This window comes from Babylonia areolata, chromosome 7, assembly GCF_041734735.1.
Source record: "Babylonia areolata isolate BAREFJ2019XMU chromosome 7, ASM4173473v1, whole genome shotgun sequence".
NCBI classification, from domain to species: Eukaryota; Metazoa; Mollusca; class Gastropoda; order Neogastropoda; family Buccinidae; genus Babylonia; species Babylonia areolata.
Window position 1 is genome coordinate 2,396,979 of NC_134882.1, and position 22,500 is coordinate 2,419,478.

The following is a 22,500-nucleotide window of genomic DNA, read 5'->3' on the forward strand; positions in this document are numbered from 1 at the left end:
CTTCTGAAAAAAAAAAGTAGTAAAGATTTTCTGTTGTTTTCTTTCTGGCTCCCTTTGCCTGTGGCCTTTTGTTTTTCTTCCTTTCTGTTCTGGACTTGATAATTGGGGATTTTAACAATGTTGTGTTTTTAGCGCTAACAACATGCAAGTAGCTTGTTGGCGCTTTTTGGTCACATATGCCTTGTTTCACATATATTGTTTTGTATTATGTGTAGCATTTCTTTAACATTGGTTGTTTATTTTCTTAACGCACTGGCTAGATCTTGTCCAGAATGGTCACCGTCAAGGCACGTCGCTGATTTATGTACGTAGATATGGACTGTGCTTGTGACTGAATTGGATGAACAATGAATGATACGGACACTTCAAATAGGCGCATATCATCGGTCTAAGACCAAGTTCAAAGCGCTTTACAATCACGGGGTCATTTGCACAAACAGGCTGCCTGCCTGGGTAGAGCCGACTGTCGGTTGCTAGTGCGGGGCGCTCATCATTCGTTTCCTGTGTCATTAAATCAGATTTCAGGCACGCACACATACACACTCAGACAGACATGTAACACACTCAGACAGACATGTAACATTTTACGTGCATGGCCGTTCTGTTTATTTACCCCGTCATGTAGGCAGCCATACTTCGTTTTCGGGGGTGTGCATGCTGTGTAAGTTCTTGTTTCCATAATCCGCCGAACACTGACATGGATTACATGATCTTTGACGTAAATATTTGATCTTCCACGTGCATATACACACGAAGGGGGTTCAGGCACAAGCAGGTCTGCACATGGAGATCGGAAAAATCTCTACCCTTTACCCACCAGGCGCCGTAACCGAGATTCGAACCTCAGATTGAAAGTCCAACGCTTTAACCACTCGACTAATGCGCCCGTCAATTTCTTTCTCAGCGGTTGTTGTTTGTCGGATTCCGTTTTGTTTTTTGTTTATATGTTTGTTTGTTTATTTTGGCCCCTTTTTTTGGTAGGCTGGGGTGTAAGCAACGTGTTGATTTCGGTTTGTTTTTTTACCTTCAGATTTTTCCGTTTACTTCATTCTTTTTTTAGACTGCTCTCGGCACTGAAATCGCCCTCAGCAGTCAGCCGGTCTATAAACAACAAGAAATTGACACTCCCCTACATCCACCCTGTCTCACTCAATATGCCCACACCTCCCCCTTCCCCACCCCCCACTCGAGACGTGTAGGAAATAGGACGACAGAGACCATTAGCAAGGACAAAAAAGGACAACGACAGTCAATAAGGGTTCTATTTACCTTCCTGCCATCATCATTCTCTTACCCCTTCTCTCTCTCTCTCTCCCCTCTCTCTCTCCCCTTTCTCCCTCTCCCTCTCTCTCTCTCCTCATCTGTCTCTCCTCTTCCCAACCTCTTTCCCTCTCCTCCTCTCTCTGTCTCCCCTCCTCTTTCCCTCCCTCTCCCTCCATCCCTTTCTCCCTCTCCCTCACCCCCTCTCTCTTTCCCCACCTCTCTCCCTCTCCCTCTCCCTCCCCTCTTTCTCTCTCCTTCCCTCCCCCTCATCTCTCGGTTTCCCTCACCCTCTCTCTCTCTCCCCCATCCGTCTCTCACTTCCCCATCTCTCTCCCTCTCAGTCTCTCGCTCTCCATCTCTCACTCTCTCCCTTTCCTTCTCTCTCTCTCTCCCTTTCTCTCTCCCCCTTTCCCTACCTACATCCCCCCTCTCTCTCTCTCTTCCCCCTCTCTCTCCCTCTCTCCCTCCCTGTCTCCTCTGACTTACGAATCCAATTTATTCACCCAAAGTATCATGTATATCCATGCCTATTTCGGCTATGTTTATTAATGATATCTAACGATGAAAACATCATCCGTAGTTTTGCTATGTATCTTTATACAGCACTGCAATTAAGAGAGACACTTATTTCTTAGATTCACTGATAGTTTGTTGTGAAAGACGTTGCGTTGTTTATACTACCAATTGCAATGACACATGTAAAACTGATATTACCCCCTATTCATGTGGGGCTATGGCCTTAATTGAATAAACCATCTTGAATCTTGAATCCCTCCCTCTCTCTCTTACCCCTGTCTCTCTCCCTCTCTCTTACCCCCTCTCTCTCTCTCTCCCTCCCTCTCTCTCTCACACCTCTCTCCCTCCCTCTTCCCCTCCCTCTCTCTCTCCCTCCCCCTCTCTCTCTTTCCCCTCTCTCTCTCCCTCTCTCCCCCTCCCCTCCCCCCCTCGCTCCTCCCTCTCTCTCCCTCCGTATGTTCCCCCAACAGTCACCTCCACCCCTGTGTACCAGCCAGACCCAGTGTGGTCTTCCCCAGCCAGTCCCTGAGATGCTGACAGAGCTGTTTCTGACACATGTCGCTAGGCAGACATCCTCAGGCGTTGTCTTTCCTCTTGTGTTGGTGAGGGTGTATCTTGGTGTGCAGACGACTACAGAGAACAACATAACATACATACACTGCCTTGGCTCTCGTGTGTTTGTCAGACACACAACAGACAGACAGACAGAGACAGACAAAGACAAACAAACATGAGACAGAGACACAGATACGAAACTCTGTCCATTCTACTTCTGAACCTAAAAGAAAAAAAAAAGGAAAAACAGAAGCACAGGCTTCGATATGGGATCCTGCCAGAAGCGCCCAAGATAAACACCCCGAAATACAGAAGCCACCCCAGTCAACACAGAGACTGGATCCAACTATCACAGAGCTGCATCACTCTATACTTGGCCTCCAAGCGGCAGCCCCCAAAACAACCAACAACTGGGCAGCTAATCAAGGTACCAGCCTCCTTCCATTTTATCATTTAAAACAATCTTCTTTTCTGTCCTTGTTTTTGTTTTTTTTTCCTGTCGTCATCAGAACTTCATAGTATCGATACAATCGTCATACAGATATCTCGTCAATCATATTGCTACGTTTATACAAAAACATTGCAGTTGTTTTGTTGTTTGGGTTGTTGTTTTTTTAACACAGTATATCACTGGTATATGAAAGCTGCACTCCAAGCTTATGTGGGTCAGAGTTTACTTCTTGGTTACATTAAATCATATTTCAGTGCGGTCTAAACAGGACAAGACAAAAACAAGTCATTTACTTTCCGCCGATCGATAACTTACAGTTAAATAGGAGGGGAAATTGGGGAGAGAGGGGCATACATGGGGAGAGGGGGGGGGGAGAAGGAGGAGACAGAGAGAAGGACTATGACTCAAATGTTTTAGTCATAAAGGCCATAACTCTAGAAGGGCGATACACATGCTTAAAATGAAAGTCGAGTTCTACCTCGAACAGAATGTTCTTGTTGGTACATGGGCACTTCACATTTCAATTGCTTTACACAGACAAACAGTGAACTGTTTTACAAAACAAAACAGGGAGAGGAAGACACAGAGATGAAATTAAACGAAAATTCTTTATTGACAGTCTCCTATAGCTGGCTTTTAGGCCAAGGGAAGTGAGGGGGGGGGGGGGGTGCGGATAGATAACGAACAAAATGAGCAAAAGCAAAAACAGCGAAACACGTCAGTAAAAGAAGCGTAGACCAGGCCAGATCAACATTCTACTTGTCAACTAAAGTGAAACGTTAGCAGCAATCGAAGAGGAAGATGCAGGCAGACCGCGAGAGAGAGAGAGATGGGGAGGGGCGAGAAACAAAGACGGTGTTACCTACATCAGCGGATCTCTGGCAGACGTCCCACCAGCACAGACATCCACAACAACGAAATCAGTGAAACGGACCCAGACCCAGACCCCCTCCCACACACCTCCCCACAAACCTCACCTCACCTCACCCACCCCTCATCTCTCCTCTACCTTGCAACCGCTATCATCCCCACCACCTCCAAACCACCCATCCCATCCCACCCTCCGGCACCACCCCCACTACCACCACCGTTCATAGACAACAATGCATGCATTCTCTGCCTGCAACATGCAGCGTGTTTACACACCACCTGACACCACGGAATTTGCATGCGCTACCAAATATAATACAATCGACAAGGAGAGTGAGACAGACAGACAGACAGACAGAGAGAATCTCGGTTTCAGTTTCCAGGAAGTCTCAGACCGTGCGGACTGGTTCATATATTCTATACCACATTTGCTGCCAAAATTAGAGAGAGGGGGAGACAGAGAGACAGAGATAGACAGACAGGCAGAAAGACAGACAAAGATACAAAAAAGACATACTTCGTCAAGGTGGGGTGGGCCTGACCCAGAGCGAGAGTAGAAAAGTGGGATGACTTTTTCAGGTAATGTACACCTTTTATTCTGGAAACGTCTCTCTCTCTCTCTTACACACACACACACACACACACACACACACACACACACACACACACACACACACACACACACAACCTCCCTCTCTCTCTCTCTCTCTCTCTCTCTCTCTCTCCCTCCCTCTCTCTATCTCTCTGTCACTCACTAACTCTCACTCACTCATTCACTCACTCACTCTTTCTCAGAGGCCTGGATGTAAAAAAGCAGCTATGCATACTCCACAACCCTCGTGACATAAAAATTCGTTTCGTTTCTCTCTCTCTCTCTCTCTCTCTCTCTCTCTCTCTCTCTCTCTCTCTCTCTCTCTTCCCCCCCCCCCCGCCCCTCTCTCTCTCTCTCTCTTCCCCCTCTCTCTCTCTCTCTCTCCCTCTCTCTCTCTCTCTCTCTCTCTCTCTCTCTCTCTCTCTCTCTTAGTCACTCTCTTTCACTGACACACTCACTCATTCTTTCTCTCTGCCTCCCTCCACACCCCCATCTCTCTGTCACTCACTCACTCTCTCTCTCTCTCAGTCACTCAATTATTCAATCTTTCTGTCTGTCTCCCTCACCCCACCCCACCCCTCTCTCTCTCTCTCTCTCTCTCTCTCTCTCTCTCTCTCTCTCTCTCTCTCTCTCTCTTCTTTCTCCCTCTCTTCCTCTATGAAACAAAAACCCACACCATCCACATAATGCTCCTCAGTCCGCCCAGACTGCAGCCTGCACCAATAACACAAGACAACCGGGTCCCACCATCCATCCTGCACAACGCCCCATCTCTCTCATCTCTACTGTTCTCCAGGAGCCAGCAACAACATCAGCTTGGCTGTAAGTAAAACAGTCAATAGCAGTGCTGGGTTTCCAGCATAACCTCCCCTCTCCAACACACACACACACACACAACACACACACACACACACACACACACACACACACACACACACGAACAGATCCATCTCTATTTGTCTCTGTGTATCTCTGTCTAAGCACCCCCCAACCCCAACTGCCTCCCTCTCTCTCTGCCCTCCCTCTCTCTCTCTCTGTCCTCTTTCTCTCTCTCTGTGCCCCCCGTCTCTCTCTCTCTCTGCCCCCTCTCTCTCTCTGTCCCCCTCTCTCTCTATTTTTTGCCCCTCTGTCTCTCTCTGTCTCTCTCTCTCTGCCCCCTCTCTCTCTCTGCCCCCCCCCCCTCCCCTCCCCTCTCTCTCTCCCCTACCACAAAGCCTTTTTCCCTCCCACGCCAGACCAAACACTACTGTCACAGGTGTTTTTTTTCCTTTCTTTGTCTGTATACGTTGTTGTTGTTGTTGCTCTGCTGCTGTTCATCTTCATTTCGTGACCGACGTTGGCAATTCCTCTGCTAAGCGCGTGGCTTGTCCTGAACTGCACAACACTGCGACCAGGGATACATTCAAAGGTGGCGGACTTGAAGGACTGGTTCTGTTATGTTTTCTTTATTAACTGCACATTGCCAGATTTGTTTTACTGGGCTTTCCACCTGTGCCGCTTGCAATCTGCAACACTGTGGGTTTGGGTTTTTCTTTTCGCTGGTGGTTACAAGACTTTCTTGTTGATTTCTTTCTTCTTTCTCAGTGTAAAAATGAATACGTAGAGAGCAATAAAAGAGCAAACAATATTCGGAAAGGTGCACGGAGAGAACAGATAATACTCTCTGTGTGTGTGTGTGTGTGTGTGTGTGTGTGTGTGTGTGTGTGTGTGTGTGTGTGTGTGTGTGTGTGTGCGTGTGTGTGTGTGTGCGTGCATGTGTATGTGTGTGTGCGTGTGTGTGTGTGTGTATGTGTGTGTGCGTGCGTGCGTGTGTGTGTGAACAAAGGGCAAGTGGGAGACGAACCTGGAAGCGGGAGACAGAAACAAATGGAGAGAGAGACTGGGAGAGATACACGTAGAGAGAGACAGAGACAGAGAGAGACTGGGAGAGATACACGTAGAGAGAGACAGAGACAGAGAGAGACTGGGAGAGGTACACGTAGAGAGAGACAGAGACAGAGAGAGACTGGGAGAGATACACGTAGAGAGAGACAGAGACAGAGAGAGACTGGGAGAGATACACGTAGAGAGAGACAGAGACAGAGAGAGACTGGGAGAGGTACACGTAGAGAGAGACAGAGACAGAGAGAGACTGGGAGAGGTACACGTAGAGAGAGACAGAGACAGAGAGAGACAGAGAGAGACTGGGAGAGACACACGTAGAGAGAGACAGAGACAGAGAGAGACTGGGAGAGATACACGTAGAGAGAGACAGAGACAGAGAGAGACTGGGAGAGATACACGTAGAGAGAGACAGAGACAGAGAGAGACTGGGAGAGGTACACGTAGAGAGAGACAGAGACAGAGAGAGACTGGGAGAGGTACACGTAGAGAGAGACAGAGACAGAGAGAGACAGAGAGAGACTGGGAGAGATACACGTAGAGAAAGATAGAGACAGAGAGAGACAGAGAGAGACTGGGAGAGATACACGTAGAGAAAGATAGAGACAGAGAGAGACAGAGACAGAGAAAGACTGGGAGAGATACACGTAGATAGAGACAGAGGGAGACAGAGACAGAGAAAGACTGGGAGAGATACACGTAGAGAAAGATAGAGACAGAGACAGAGAGAGACTGGGAGAGACACACGTAGAGAGAGATAGAGACAGAGAGAGACTGGGAGAGACACACGTAGAGAGAGATAGAGACAGACAGAGACTGGGAGAGGTACACGTAGAGAGAGATAGAGACAGACAGAGACTGGGAGAGACTGGGAGAGATACACGTAGAGAGAGATAGAGACAGAGAGAGACAGAGAGAGACTGGGAGAGATACACGTAGAGAGAGACAGAGAGAGGCAGACAGACAGACATACAACAGATGCATTCTTGCAAAGGGATACGAATACACTCACGTGAAGACAGAGTCACAGACAGACAGACAGATATACATTTCTCAAGCATCACAGAGTGGAAGACAGAGTCACAGACAGACAGACAGATATACAGACAGACACAGACAGACAGACCGAGATACAGACAGACTGAAACAGACAGACAGAGAGATTCGGAAGGCGAGAAGGTGGGATGGCAAAAACGAGTGGCTTGTAAACACCGCTACTCCGACATACATACAGCCACTTTTCTTTTCCTGTACAGTTTGTTCTTATCTTTATCAAGGCCACATCTCACCATATTATATATAGACATAAATATCTTGATACACGGGACAAACACAGTTTAGCAGGCAGTCTAGACGGCTTCAGTGGAGTCCGTTTCAGCCCACTAATGGCGGTGGGCACTTAATGGCTGCTTACACAAAAAAATGGAGAAATATTGGATGGCCTATCGATTACCGGTTCCGAAATAGTAAATTTCCTGGCCTTTTAGTAAGAAAGCGAGACACAGTTGGGACAGAAAAACGGACAGACAGACAGAGGGAGAAAAAGCAGACAGAGAAAGCGAGGGAAAGGGGCAGGGGAGAGAGGGAGAGGGAGAAAAGATCTCTCTTGGGCAACTAAAGGGGAAGTGATACTACACGAGTAAGGGCTGGGGTACGCACGGGTTAATCAAGGCGTTAGGAACGTAACTGCATTCCTACAGACTGTTCATATCAGATTTATTGACTGCAAGTGGCAAGAATGGAATGCTCACATTCAAGACAGTAACAGATCTAATTTGTATCGACAGACAGACAGAGAGATACAGATAGAGAGATAGATGGATAGATAAAAACAACCTGCAGCGTTTTAATTCTGATTTCCTCTTTCCTCCATGCTTCTCTCTCTCTCTCTCTCTCTCTCTCTCTCTCTCTCTCTCTCTCTCTCTCATGTATCTGAAGCAATAGATATACGGAAAACGTCCATCATGGGTCCAAATACTCATTAGTCAATTAAAAATTAGTATGGGTTCTATGAGAAAAAAAGCATAGATAAAAAAAAAGGAAGGGCTACATTTGGATGGTCAGTCTCGACATTGTAATTATTTGATGTGTTCGTATTGATATGATGCATATCGATGTTACATGCGTGAATATTTTTTATGTGATTTATCTGTACTTTGTTTTCTGTGTACTGTCCAAACCTTGGAGACGAACGACTGAAAAAAAAGGCAAATTACCCCCAGTCACATGTACTTTTAAGCTGATGACAATGCGCCAAAGTTTCGCAAATCTCTTACTGTTTTATGTTGTTTCAATTCTGGTATTTTTTATTTGTTTGTTTGTTTGTTTCTGTTCCATTTCATCTATTTGCACCATTTTGCTCTGATTTCTACCTGCTATGTCACCAGAGCTGTTCAGCTAATGACATTAAACATTTCAGTGTTCAGTGTTCTCTCTCTCTCTCTCTCTCTCTCTCTCTCTCTCTCTCTCTCTCTCAATTTCTCCGTTCTTACCTCCTCCTCCTCGCCGGTTCCATCACTACCTAAAGCACCATCAGCACCATCACCAGCACCACTCCAGCCCATCTTATGTCCAGATTGTCATCACATTTTCCATCAAGGTCCGCTAATGCCTCCGCAGGAAGAACCCGTTAATGGATCGGTAACCCCTCCACTACCCTCTTCCTCCTTCCGCCTCCCTGCCCCTTGTTCCCCCCCCCCCCTCTCTCTCTCTCTATCCCTCCTCCCTCACACCCCCTCCCCCTCTCCTTGCCACCACCACCCTCCCCCGCCTGCCCCTCAGTCTCCGTCCCTCCTCCCCCACAGTCCTGACAATCGCACCACAAACTCCCCCTCTTTTCAAAGAGGGCAAAGCCAAACAAAAACAAAACACGTTGATGCATGCTATCTATCACTTGAATCCTTCCTGCCCCTGGAGAGACAGGGGGAGGGAGAGAGAGAGGGGGGAGGGACACACACACACACACACACACACACACACACACACACACACACAGAGAGAGAGAAAGGGGAGAGGGAGAGAGAAAGCCGAGAGAGAGCACGAGTGGAAAAAGAGGGCGAGAGAAGAAGCGAGAGAGAGAGAGAGAGGGAGAGAGAGAGAAAGAGAGAGCAAGTGTGTGAGTGGAGTGGTGGAAAAGGGGAAAGAGAAGATGAGGAAGACAGGAGAAAGGGCGAAAGAGAGAGAAGGAGAGAGAGAGGGGGGGAGTGAAAAAAAAACAGACAGAAAGGAATGCCTAACCAATCGACCTCTGAAACCGTCACAGAAACAATAATAAATAAAAAGAGAGATGTTGACAGACAGACAGAAAAAAGCACATGTAAAGAAAGAAACAGACAGACAGAAAGACAAAAACCGAACGAAAAGGCAACCACAAAAAAACAGAAACAGATAAGACACAGAGGCGGCAGGACGGACAGACAGACAGAGAGAAAACGCAAAAATCATAAACAGTAAAAGTACATATCCGCACACACACACAGGCACGCACGCGGGCGGGCGCGCGCGTGCTCGTGTAACACACACACACTCACTCACTCACACACACACACACACGCACGCACACACACACACGCGCACACACACACACACACACACACACACACACACACACACACACACACACACACACACACACACACACACACACACACACACACACACACACACACACACACACACACACACACACACACACACACACACACACACACACACACACACGCACTGACCGTAGTACTTGAGGTCCAGAGTGTCCCCAGTGGTCAGGTACATGAGGGCCAGCAGGACTATGGGCGTGGCCAGGGCGGTGCTCGCCAACACCCATACGAGGCACAGCACGTACACCAGTCCCAGCAGCTGCGGGGGTCAACCAGCACAGAGAGAAACGTTCATGTTTGTAAGTCACAAAACAATATAATATGTATGCGTATACCATGTTCCCCAATACAAAAATACTACTCCACGTCCACCCCCAGCTCACAAAAAATATGTTCCCTCATTACAACACCCCAACCTCACCAAGATGTTCCCTCATTACAACACCCCAACCTCACCAAGATGTTCCCTCATTACAACACCCCAACCTCACCAAGATGTTCCCTCATTACAACAACCCAACCTCACCAAGATGTTCCCCCATTACAACAACCCAACCTCACCAAGATGTTCCCTCATTACAACACCCCAACCTCACCAAGATGTTCCCTCGTTACAACACCCCAACCTCACCAAGATGTTCCCTCATTACAACAACCCAACCTCACCAAGATGTTCCCTCATTACAACACCCCAACCTCACCAAGATGTTCCCTCATTACAACAACCCAACCTCACCAAGATGTTTCCTCATTACAACACCCCAACCTCACCAAGATGTTCCCTCATTACAACCCAACCTCACCAAGATGTTCCCTCATTACAACACCCCAACCTCACCAAGATGTTCCCTCATTACAACACCCCAACCTCACCAAGATGTTCCCTCATTACAACACCCCAACCTCACCAAGATTTTCCCTCATTACAACCCAACCTCACCAAGATGTTCCCTCATTACAACCCAACCTCACCAAGATGTTCCCTCATTACAACACCCCAACCTCACCAAGATGTTCCCTCATTACAACAATCCAACCTCACTAAGATGTTCCCTATGAATACAGTCACCCCTTGTACTTGAATTGAGTCTCAATGTTTTCTTTTTCTGTTTTTTCTTCCTTGCAAAATACAATGCCTTCCCATTCCATGTTCCGACTTCGTTCACAGCAGTTTCTCTTTCCTAGAATTGTAGTTATCCATGGGACAACAAAGTGCAAACTGGGTCAGCAAAGGTCACACGACCCCCTGGTGTCCCACGGCCACCTCGACCTACAAAAATGAACGTCACGTGACTACCACGTGATATAATGCCTAAAAAAATAAAAAATAAAAAAATAAAAAACATGGGCGAAGGCGAAGAAAGCGTGGCTCCCTGTTCACAGAGGGCAGCTTTACCCCCTCTCCCTCCCCTCCACCCCACCCCATCTCATCCCACCCCGACAACACATGCACTCAAGACACGCAACAAGAGTGATCGATCTGACCCAGACACGCACAATGCATGCGCCCACCATACATCATCATGCCTGAAGTTGATGAAGCAGAGGTGTTTCTATAAAAGACTGTCAAAATCATCCTGAAGGAGAGAAAGCCTGAACGGAGAAGTGCGGGCAGGTGGAGGAGGTAATGGGGTGGGGGGGATGAAAGGAGGTGGGAGGGAGGGAGGGTGAGAGGGAGGGAGGGAAGGAAGGAAGTAAGGAAAATTAAATTCAACATCATAATATCACCTGCGAGAATGGGAATGTGTTGCTCTGTCAGTGTTATTTCGATGTGGAATGATTAATACTCACAGGTATATAATCTTGTAATTTCCCAATGTACGAAATTTTATATGTATCTGTAAACCTTCGAATAAAAACTTTTGAAAAAAGACATACACCGATAAAATAAGCTTCCCCCAACAACTCACAAAAAGTTTCCCCAATACAAACACCATGACTCACAAAGATGTTCCCCAAAGCAAACATCCCAACGACTCGCATTTCCTCCACCACAATAAAACACCCCACCTTTCCCCCAACTTACAAAGATGTTTCCCCCTATACAAACAAACACCCCTCTCCCCACACCCACTCACAAAGATTTCCCCCAATACAAACATCCAGACTCACAAAGATGTCCACTACGAACAAGCACCCCCACCCCTACTCACAAAGATGTCCACTACAAACAAACACCACTACCCCTACTCACAAAGATGTCTACTACAAGCAAACACCCCCACCACTATTCACAAAGATGTCCACTACAAACAAACACCCCCACCCCTACTCACAAAGATGTCCACTACAAACAAACACCCCCACCCCTACTCACAAAGATGTCCACTACAAACAAACACCCCCACCCCTTCTCACAAAGACATTCCACCAATGCAAACAGACCCCCTCCTCACGACTCAAAAACATATCCCCCCAGAACCAACCCAATATCCCTGGACTCACAAAAGATGTTTCCCAAATACAAACGTGTTTACATACACACGTACATTACAAGAGGACTAACAACAAGACTTCCTTGTTGTGGTGTTGTACCGATGAATTCGTTTTCATTGTTTTGTGACATATCAGAGGTTGACAAAAGCTTGCAGCTGGGCCAACAGCAAAGTGAAAGCTATATGATCAGTGGTTTCTCCACTGCAATGGGAAATCATTTACAGCCCTTGTCTTCTGTGAAGGATTATGAAGAAATGAAGATCAGAATGCACTGGCTCTTATTGCTGCAGCCTTGGGGGGCTAGTTCACCTTTGGCGACCATCCCTAACGCCGACTGTACCAAAGCCCTCCTGGTCAAGACAGTGGAGATGTTACTTGGGCAAGACACTCTCCGCGATAGTCAAATTCAAGCCAACATACTGGGACAGCGGCATACCTCTTCTACTGTTCTGATGGTTATAGTCGGACACGACAGACTATTATAATATCTGTGGCTGTGATGGGAAGTCCATTGGATTGTGACTCCACTAATCTATGGTCGGTGTCTCTAGATCACTTGTTACTGCGAAGGGATGATTATAGTTCACTGGCAAACCGAGATATATAAATACATGTGTGTGGGTGGGTGCGTGTGGGTGTGGGTGTTTCAGCGCTCAAGATTTGAATAGGACACGACAGAAGTAGCCTGTTTTCAAAGGAACTACAAAGGAAAAGTCTAAACTGTAATAAATCTTGGAGTGGAAGTTGCATGTGCGTGTGCTTCGTTTACGTTTTTGCTACATCGTTTTGTCTCGGTTACTTGGGGGGTGGGGAGGGGGTGCTGGGTTGTTTTTTTTAACCAACTTGTGGTTGCAAATGCAAGACATTGAAATGAACAAGGGAAATAAAATTTCTCTACCTCCAATCTGTCTCTGTTTGTCTGTCTGTCTGTCTGTCTGTCTGTGGCTCTCTCTCTGTGTCCTTCTTTCGCCATCAAATGGATCAGAATAATTTTATTGTCTCCACCTCTGTCTGTCTCTCACTGTCTGTCTCTGTGAGTGTGCGTGTCTGTGCGTGTGCGTGCGCGGGTGTGTGTGTGTGTATGTGCGTGTGTGTGTGAGCGTGCGTGACTACTTGTCTGTGTGTGTGTGTGTGTGTGTGTGTGTGTGTGTGTGACTATGTGTGTCTGTGTGTGTCTGTGTGTGTGTGTGTGTGCGTGTGTCTGTGTGTGTGTGTGTGTGTGTGTGTGTGTGTGTGTATGTGTGTATATGCGCGCGCGTGCATTGTGTGTGTGTGTGTGCAGCAGCACTCACAAAGATGTTGAATCCCCGGGCACAGCGGTTCTTGGAGGAGGAGTTGAAGAGGCGGCGGCTGGTGGGGTCTGTGGACAGGTGGCCGGCGATCAGGAAGCACGTGCCCAGCACCAGCATGGACACCACCACCCCGATCACACTGTACTCCATCATCCACAGGCTGTCAGGGTGTGGACACACACACACACACACACACACACACACACACACACACAAACACGCACGCATGCACGCATGTACCATCACCAGAAACAATTATCAGCTTATCAGTGATAGTAGCAGTAGGAGAGGTAGTAATACTATCAGCAGCAGTAGCAGTACTCCAGTAGTAATAGCAGCAATAGCATCAGAACATCAGTAATAGCAGTCGTTGTACCGTCATCATTATCATCATCATCATCATCATCATCATCATCACATAACCATGGTCACGACCATTATCATTAACGTTCAATATTCTTATCATTTTGATTATCATCATTATGCCTGTATTGTTCTTTTTCCCGCTTCACTGGCACTTACATTTATGTACACCATCCACACATACATACAGGCAGACAGGCAGGCAGGCAGGCAGGCAGATACACACACAGACAGACAGATACAGACAAATACACCATTACGGTTCGATGAATGTTTGATTTTCCCATGGGCCATGGATCCACACATTCCTCAATGCCAACCAAACACGGTACTGGTCTCCACAGATAGATAGATAGATAGATTAGTGTGTGTGTGGTTTGTGTGGTTTTTGTGGTTTGTGTGTATATGACCCAGCAATAAATGCGACCCAAAGTCCATGATCTATCAAACCACCGTCACAGAAATTCGGTGGTGACGAGACGTTCTGTCATGAATAATCATTCTTTCGGAGCTTCTACTAAAATCCCCCCCCCCCCTCAGCCCCCCTCCCCACCCCACACTCCAATGTCATGAAATACCAGAGCGTTGCTCTCTGTACTGATTACTGATCAGCGTTCTGATTGTGTGTTTACTGGGCATACATCTACCTACCTACACTTCACTTCCCAGGCAAAAGCCAGGCGAAAAAGGCCGCTCACCTAACCACTGTCTGTCGCAACCCAGCTCATGAATGATGCATGACATCGATCGCACAGCACGCGCTCTGTCAGTGAATCTGATTGGTTGGTGCCCGGTCCAGTCAAGCGCTGTGCGCACGGAAGAACCTCGCTTTGAACAGGAGGAGAAACGGAAGGCGGTTGGCCCGGGGTTAATTTAGCGGTGGCCGTAAACATGAGAGAAGGAATAAGTGAACGTCCTGTGTCGAACCACAGCTCTGTGGTTTGGGTGGGGAAAGGGTAAGGTTTCATGTTCCGTCAGTGAATAGTTTTATTCTGCGATCTTTTTGCATCGTCGTTTTTCTCAGGGGCTGGTCAGGGCGTTGGGTTCTGCGGAGATCAGGAAGCTGCTCCTGTCTATTTTCACCAGATACGGATCCGTCCGTAAGATCTGACACCTCCTTGAAACTGAAACTGAAACTATGCACAGTCGTTCTCTCTCTGGGCTTCTACGGGAATGCCTCCCCCTCAACTCTCCCTGACCCCACTGACGGGCGCAATAGCCGAATGGTTAAAGCGTTGGACTTTCAATCTGAGGGTCCCGGGTTCGAATCTCGGTGGCGCCTGGTGGGTAAAGGGTGGAGATTTTTCCGATCTCTCAGGTCAACATATGTGCAGACCTGCCAGTGCCTGAACCCCCTTCGTGTGTATACGCACGCAGAAGATCAAATACGCACGTTAAAGATCCTGTAATCCATGTCAGCGTTCGGTGGGTTATTGAAACAAGAACATACCCAGCATGCACACCCCCGAAAACAGTACGGCTACCTACATGGTGGGGGTAAATAAACAAAACGGTCATACACGTAAAATGTTAAATGTTACATGTTTGTCTAAGTGCGTAGGTGTGCGTGCCTGAAATCTGATTGTATGATACAGGAAACGAATGATGAGCGCCCAATGGCAGCCGTCAGTCGGCTTTACCCAGGTAGGCAGCCTGTTGTGTAAATGACTCCGTGTTTGTAAAGCGCTCAGAGCTTGGTATCCGACCGAGGATAGGCGCTATATAAGTATCGATATCAATCAGACCCACTACTATAAAATACCAGTGTTGCTCTCTGTACTTGTTATTGATCAGCGTTCTGATTCTGTGTTTGCCGGGCATGTATCCACGTACACTTCCCAGGCAACGACTGGGCGGAAAAAGGTTCCACACCTAACCACCAACCGTCACAACCCGGCCTCATGCATGATGCATGGCATTGATCTCATCACGCTCTCGATCGGGAAATCTGATTGGTGGAAAGGTAATGGCATATCCTTTGTTCCGTATATCGAGGGCGATACCTATGTGTTTGCAATACCAAATCTACTGACGCTACTGATGGGGGCTAGAGCTACACACGCGTTGTGCCTTTTTTCAGTGCAGGTTATCAAAGGACAGACATGAACTGTAGTGAACACTGAAAACATAATAACAACCATAATAACTGTATCATCATTCCACCAACGTGCAACAGTAACAATGAATATTCCGCACGATCATGAAAGCAAGGAAGCTTTCAGTTTCAGTTTCAGTAGCTCAAGGAGGCGTCACTGCGTTCGGAAAAATCCATATACGCTACACCACATCTGCCAAGCAGATGCCTGACCAGCAGCGTAACCCAACGCTCTTAGTATGGCACAAGATGTAACCAAACCTGCATTATGTATGGCACAATTATTTGTGACGGTTAAAGCTAAAAGGATTAATCTCGAACTTGACTTTGTCTCAGTTATCCAGGACCCAATGCAAAACGTTTGCTTTGAAAAATAATTTGAAATACGTTTTAAACGGCACATATATAACCAATGTCAGCAGAACAACCCCAAGAACTACATTGAGTGTGTGTGGTGTTCACAATTCAGCAGTTCATAATATCTATTTGAGCACACAATAACACCCTCAACAGTTACGCAGCTTTTAGCTAAACTGCTCCATTGACGGTTTAAAAAGTGTATGTATGTATCTACGTGTACCGCCTATTAAAGATTCGTTTAAATCCATAATCAAGGACGCTTAGCGGAAAAAAAAAACCAACAAAAAGCAATCCGTCCGCACTTTATGGGATGTTTGGATGGAATCAGGCCAAGTGTTCGGGGAAAGAAAGTCCTAAAAACATCATTTTCCCTATCCCGCTTTCCCCGGCTGGTGATGATTTATTATAGTTCAATCCCTTCCCCCCCCTCCCCCCTCCTCCACACTACTGCTGAAGGGGTGGGGTGATTATTTATATATAATTACCCCCAGTCCTTAACGCCACAGGCAAATCGATCGTGTCTCTCATTGTCCGACAATTATCGACACGGCACTCAGGACCGGAGACACGCAACAGGCCTTTTTTTTCTTTTCTTTCTTTTTTTTTCTTTTTTTTCCCCGGCTTCGGCCAATGGAAGGGCCCCACTTTGAGCACGAGGGGTAACGGAAACCGGTTCGTGCTAAATGGATCAGCCAATCGGGAAGAGACAATGAGTGACGTGCGAAAGAGGTGTCGATGGCTCTGTTGGTGAGGGACTGGGAGTCAGGAAGGGGAGTTTGTTCAGCTTAAGTTGGTACCAACTCCAACACCTCTCCCCTCCACCCTCTCTCTCTCTCTCTCTCTCTCTCTCTCTCTCTTCTCACCCTAACGCTGAAAGCGGCACGTTCACATTCTGTCGATGTGTCAATCATGGACCCCGCCTCCGTGATCTTCCACATCCTCATTAAATCACTCACGAGAGCACGCACGCACGCACGTGCGTACACACACACACACACACACACACACACACACACACACACAAACGGACACATTCACACGCACATACATACACACACACGCGCGCGCGTACACAGAGAGAGACTGTGAACTGCCGGCACTGGGACTGCGACAGATGAACCCGGGAGTGGCAGTGATGGGGGACTCGGAATGAGCGGTGTGAGCGTGGGAGCAATGCCACTGAAACGGTGCTGATGGTGGGGCAGCAAAAACCAAAAAGAGAGGGAGACAGAGACACAGGGACAGAGAGACTGAGACAGATAGACAGGGACAGAGAGACTGAGACAGAGACACAGGGACAGAGAGACTGAGACAGAGACACAGGGACAGAGAGACTGAGACAGATAGACAGGGACAGAGAGACTGAGACAGAGACACAGGGACAGAGAGACTGAGACAGAGACACAGGGACAGAGAGACTGAGACACAGAGACATGGACCGAGACGGAAACCGAGACTTTGAGAAACAGGCAGACACTGTACACAGATACCTAGAAAGAAAACTAACTTTATTAAAACAGAACCACACATTTTTTTCCAACACACACACACACACACACACACACACACACACACACACACACAGAGAGAGAGAGAGAGAGAGAGAGGAGAAGACGGGGAGGAAGAGGAGCAGAAGAGGAGGAGGAGATAACATTCTACCCAACTCTTGAACATTCGCATCACTCACAAGAAGAAGATGAAGAAGAAGAAGGGGAAGAAGAGAAGAAGAAGAGGAGGAGGAGAAGGAGGAGACAACATAATACCCAACTCTTGAACACACGCATCACTCACAAAGACTCCATCTTGAGGAGGTCGCGGCATTTCTGGGTGCCGATGAGCAGACTCCCCGTCAGGGCCCCCAGTCCCAGCACCAGCAGGATCCAAGAGATCAGCGATCCGCAAGGGACGTGACTCAGGCACCGGAGGAACCGTTCACAACAGTTGTCTCCCCTCACTGCAACACAACAGAAAGGGGAAATGGTCACGTCATGTCCAGTACGGAGAAATGGAACGTTCATACGAACAAAGCAAATCAGATAACCTTCAAGACAAGACAAAACATGGCAAGGCAAGACAAGACAAGACACGACAAGACCAGAATTCCCTGACCCGGAATCAGCCCAGATGTTCCCAACAAATATGAAACAAACCGCGCTAGCGGCGGGTTCCCAAGGTTTGTGAGAACGTGGTGTCTTGTAGCTCAATGCTCAAAGCTCCTGCTGCAACACGTGAAGACCTCGTTCAGCATCTTGCTGGCCATGTGTGTGTGTGTGTGTGTGTGTGTGTGTGTGTGTGTGTGTGTGAATAACGAGGGGGAAAGAGCCAGTCCAGATCTGAAAGATTTTTCCTGTTGGTTGATGTTCGTTTGGGGTTTCACCCTACATAAAGGGCACCCCGAAAGATTTGTGGTTTCAGCTCGTGCTAGTAATGAACCATGTATGTATCCTGGCTTTTGGAATCCGAAAGAATCATAGGCTGGGTCTTTACAGGGTAGAACTCCGATCAATCTTCAACTTAAAGTCTTGTTTAATCTTTCAGTCCCACCCAATCAGAGGGCGCCAGCTCACCTGAACATGCAGCAAACCCTGGGAGGGATTACCTGTTAATCAGGGGTGAAATGTGCCAAGAGTCTCTTGTCCTTAATCAATTTAACGATTAACTAATGTCAATGGCGTTGCTGTGGTGCGCGCGCGCGTGTGTGTGTGCATGTGTGTGTGTGTGAATGATGTGAGGAGAGAGAGATGGGGAGACAGACAGACATACATAGATTCTTTGATTTCGAAAATGTCTTTATTCATCGTATTCTAATTCATTACCATCATCACTCTTCATCCCATTATATACACGCGCGCGCATGCGCGCACATACGCACAGATACACGCACATACAGATTTATTTGTATTCTGGTATATTGCATCCGAAACTTTTCTCTTCAAACGCTCTCTCCTGTCTGTCTATCTGCCTGCTTCTCTCTCTCTCTCTCTCTCTCTCTCTCTCTCTCTCTCTCTCTCTCTCTCTATCTATCTATCTATCTACCTATTTCCCTACATCCCTCTCTCTCTCTCTCTTCCCCTCAGCCCCCCCCCCCTCTCTCTCTCTCTCTCTCTCTCTCTCTCTCTCTTTAATGTACCCCCAGGAGAAAAGAAATCGCCACGGCATAAAACTCGGAACCTGTACCTAACACCCTTAAGTCTCCCGACCTTCCAAATCGCCACTGGGCTGGAAGCTGAAAGCACGGAGAGAACTCTGAGAGAACTCTGCTCCCCAGCCCCTCTTTGTCTTCTATTGATCACGGCCTCTGATTCCCCCAAGGTGTACTGCTGTCTCTATGCCTGTATAGTAGTTCTCCCTAACGCTTTCTGTGAGAGGGAGAGAGAGAGTGTGTGTGTGCGAGTGTATGTGTGCGTGTGTGTGCGTGTGAGTGCGTGTGCGTGTATCGGGGGTGGGTGAGTGGAAGAGTGGAAGTTCCGATACACATCTTCTTCGTGTGGGCCCATCTTTCTGCTTCTGTTGCGATGTTTCAGCAGAAGAATGTTTCTGGAAGAGGTGTGTGTGTGTGTGTGTGTGTGTGTGTGTGTGTGTGTGTGTGTGTGTGTGTCTGTCCGTCTGTCTGCCTGTCGGTGTCTGGGCCTATGTGTCTGTGTGTGTGTGTCTGTGTGTGTGTGTGTGTGTGTGTGTGTGTGTGTGTGTGTGTGTGTGTGTGTGTGTGTGTGGAAACGCTCCAGATTGGAACAGGACACGACAAAAAGCACCATGCTGTTTTCAAGGGAACTTCAAAGGAAAACAATATTTGGTATTAAATCTCTGAAAGCACGTTTAATTTGCGTGTGCTTCATTTACTTTTGTGCTGTAGTGTTTAGTCTCGTTCTTTTTTCTTTCTAACAGGCCTGCTGTTGCACATGCAAGCAGTGAAATGAATCAGAGTTGTAAATAAAATTTCTCTGTTGCCTTCTATGTTACCCCCGCCCCCTCTCTGTTTCTGTCTCTCTCTCTCTCTCTCTCTCTCTCTCTCTCTCTCTCTGATTCTGATTTTGTCTGTCTGACTCTCTCTGGCAATCAAATGAATCAGAATTGCAATTCAAATCTCTCTCTCTCTCTCTCTCTCTCTCTCTCTCTCTGTGAGTGAGAGAAGATGGGGGTGAAATAAAGAGAGAGTGTTTGTGTGTGTGTGTGTGTGTGTGTGTGTGTGTGTGTGTGTGTGTGTGTGTGTTTCTGGGGGTGGGTTGGTGTGAATTTGTTCGTTTTATTACTTTTTACAATGTTGATGATGATGATGATGATTACTATCCTTCAAATTACAAATAGTAGAAGTAGTATCTACAAAAAAGATTATTGTTGTGTCGTTATCGTTATTGTTGTTGTTGTTGTCACAAGGACAGATTGGAAGACTAGGCAATGCCTAAAATCTTTATCCTTGAGTAATAAAGTTTTTGAATCTCTCTCTCTCTCTCTCTCTCTCTCTCTCTCTCTCTCTCTCTCTCTCTCTCTCTCTCTCTCTCTCTCTCTCTCTCTCTCTCTCGCTCGCTCTCTCAAGACAAAAGAAATTCCCACACAAAAATGATGGACCAAAAGCGGGTATGTTTTCATATAAAAAAAAATATAAATCAATCGCGCGATCACAGAAATTATCCAAGGTGTATAAGGTATTGCATACGCCTCCCGCTAATTGCAATAACGGGTTGTTTTTGTGTTGTTGTTTGCTGTTTGGTTGTTGTTGTTTTTTGCAACAAGTGAACAGCTCGGAAATTGCGTTGGAAACACCAATGTTTCAGACAAGAACTGGCAGTTTCACAGTGGTCTATAAATGACGGCTGTCGTTTTTCATTGTTAAAAAATAAATAAAAAATGAAAGTGTACGTGCACGAAAGCACCTGTGGTTATGAGAGGTTCTGCATGCACCGCTGTCTGTTGGGAATTCAACAGCATTTCACCATGCGCCCGAAGAAGAAAACTATGCAAGTTCCCATGTGGTCCATAACTTTGTGTGAATCCTGTATGACCGATGATTCACCACTTCGATATTTCAGTCGGTTACAACTCCTCAATAATATCAGTGGACGCTGCATCCAATCAAAACCTGTTGCAAAACTTTGAAGGCCTGGGAACTTGTATGTCCACTTGTACTGAGCTATGAGCTTCGTCGAGGATTTTTGTCGGTCTGTTTTGGGGGGATTTTTTTTTCCTTTCTTTCTTTCTTTCTTTCTTCTTCTTTCTTTATTTCTTTTTTTCCTTTTTGATGTTGTTGTTCGGGATTTTTTTGTAAGAAACATGGACGTAAGTGTTTGTCCAGAACAGACAGACAACAGTGGCGAATCTTACACTCGCACCATTATAATTCTGGATAAAGGAACATATCATGATCGGGAAACAAAATAGGGGGAGAGCCAAAAACGTTTCTTTTTTCTTTTCTTTTTCTATTTGCTTGCTGCTGTTCTTCTTGCTGTTGTTGTTGCAGATTTTGTGGTTGCTGTTGTTGTTGCAGATCTTGTGGTTGCTGTTGCTGTTGCTGCTGTGGCTGTTGCTGTTGTTTGTCATGATTTGGCACACGAGCGATAAAGCAGAACAAGCACTGATAACAACGCAAGGAAAGTCATATGTTCAGACAAGAAGGTGAGGAGGTGGGGAATGGAGAAGGGGGGAGGAGGGGTGTAGAGGCGGGAGGAAGGGGGTGGAGATCTGGAGGGGCAGTGTAAGACGACGGTAGATGAGCAGGAAGGGTGGAGAGGGGGGCGGAGGGGGGGCAAAGTTAGAAGACGAAGATTTTTAAACGTGGTATGATGAAGAGGGTGCTAGGCAGATGGAAGTGGGGTGGGGAGTTATGGCAGAGTGACATATCATATTGAAGACTGACATATCAGACTGACATATCATATTGAAGACTGACATATCTTCAGAAGATAACTAAGGAGATGCCCACTCTGATGTTGGAGGATCTCCAACCTGCCCTAGACTGGCCTCTGATCCGCAAGGAGAAGCAGGAAGACGAAAAGGTGTATATAGATAGATAGATAAATCGATACATACATACATACATAGGTAAGTAGGCAGATAGGTAGGTAGGTCTACAGACAGACAGAAAGACAGACAGTTAGATACATACATAGACAAATACATATATAGCTGGAAAATTCGATACAAAAATATCTAGCAAACAAGTTAAAACTCTCCCAAATTTTCGGCTTTACTGCCTTGATCACGGGGAGACGTGAAAGCGTGATGCGCGTTCCTTC

The 22,500-nt window shown here is 46.9% G+C and overlaps 1 protein-coding gene across 12 annotated transcripts in view; it reads right to left on the reverse strand.

Annotated features, from left to right (window-relative positions):
- Positions 1 to 22,500, reverse strand: part of LOC143283645 (neuronal membrane glycoprotein M6-a-like) — a 233,851-nt gene that overhangs the window by 21,774 nt on the left and 189,577 nt on the right. For all 12 annotated transcript variants that reach the window (XM_076589836.1, XM_076589834.1, XM_076589837.1 and 9 more), the window contains 3 exons: positions 18,062 to 18,224; positions 13,453 to 13,612; positions 9,857 to 9,983 (listed from right to left, as the gene is read on the reverse strand). In XM_076589836.1, the coding sequence (XP_076445951.1) occupies positions 9,857 to 9,983; positions 13,453 to 13,612; positions 18,062 to 18,224 (450 nt within the window). The remainder of the gene's footprint in view (positions 1 to 9,856; positions 9,984 to 13,452; positions 13,613 to 18,061; positions 18,225 to 22,500) is intronic.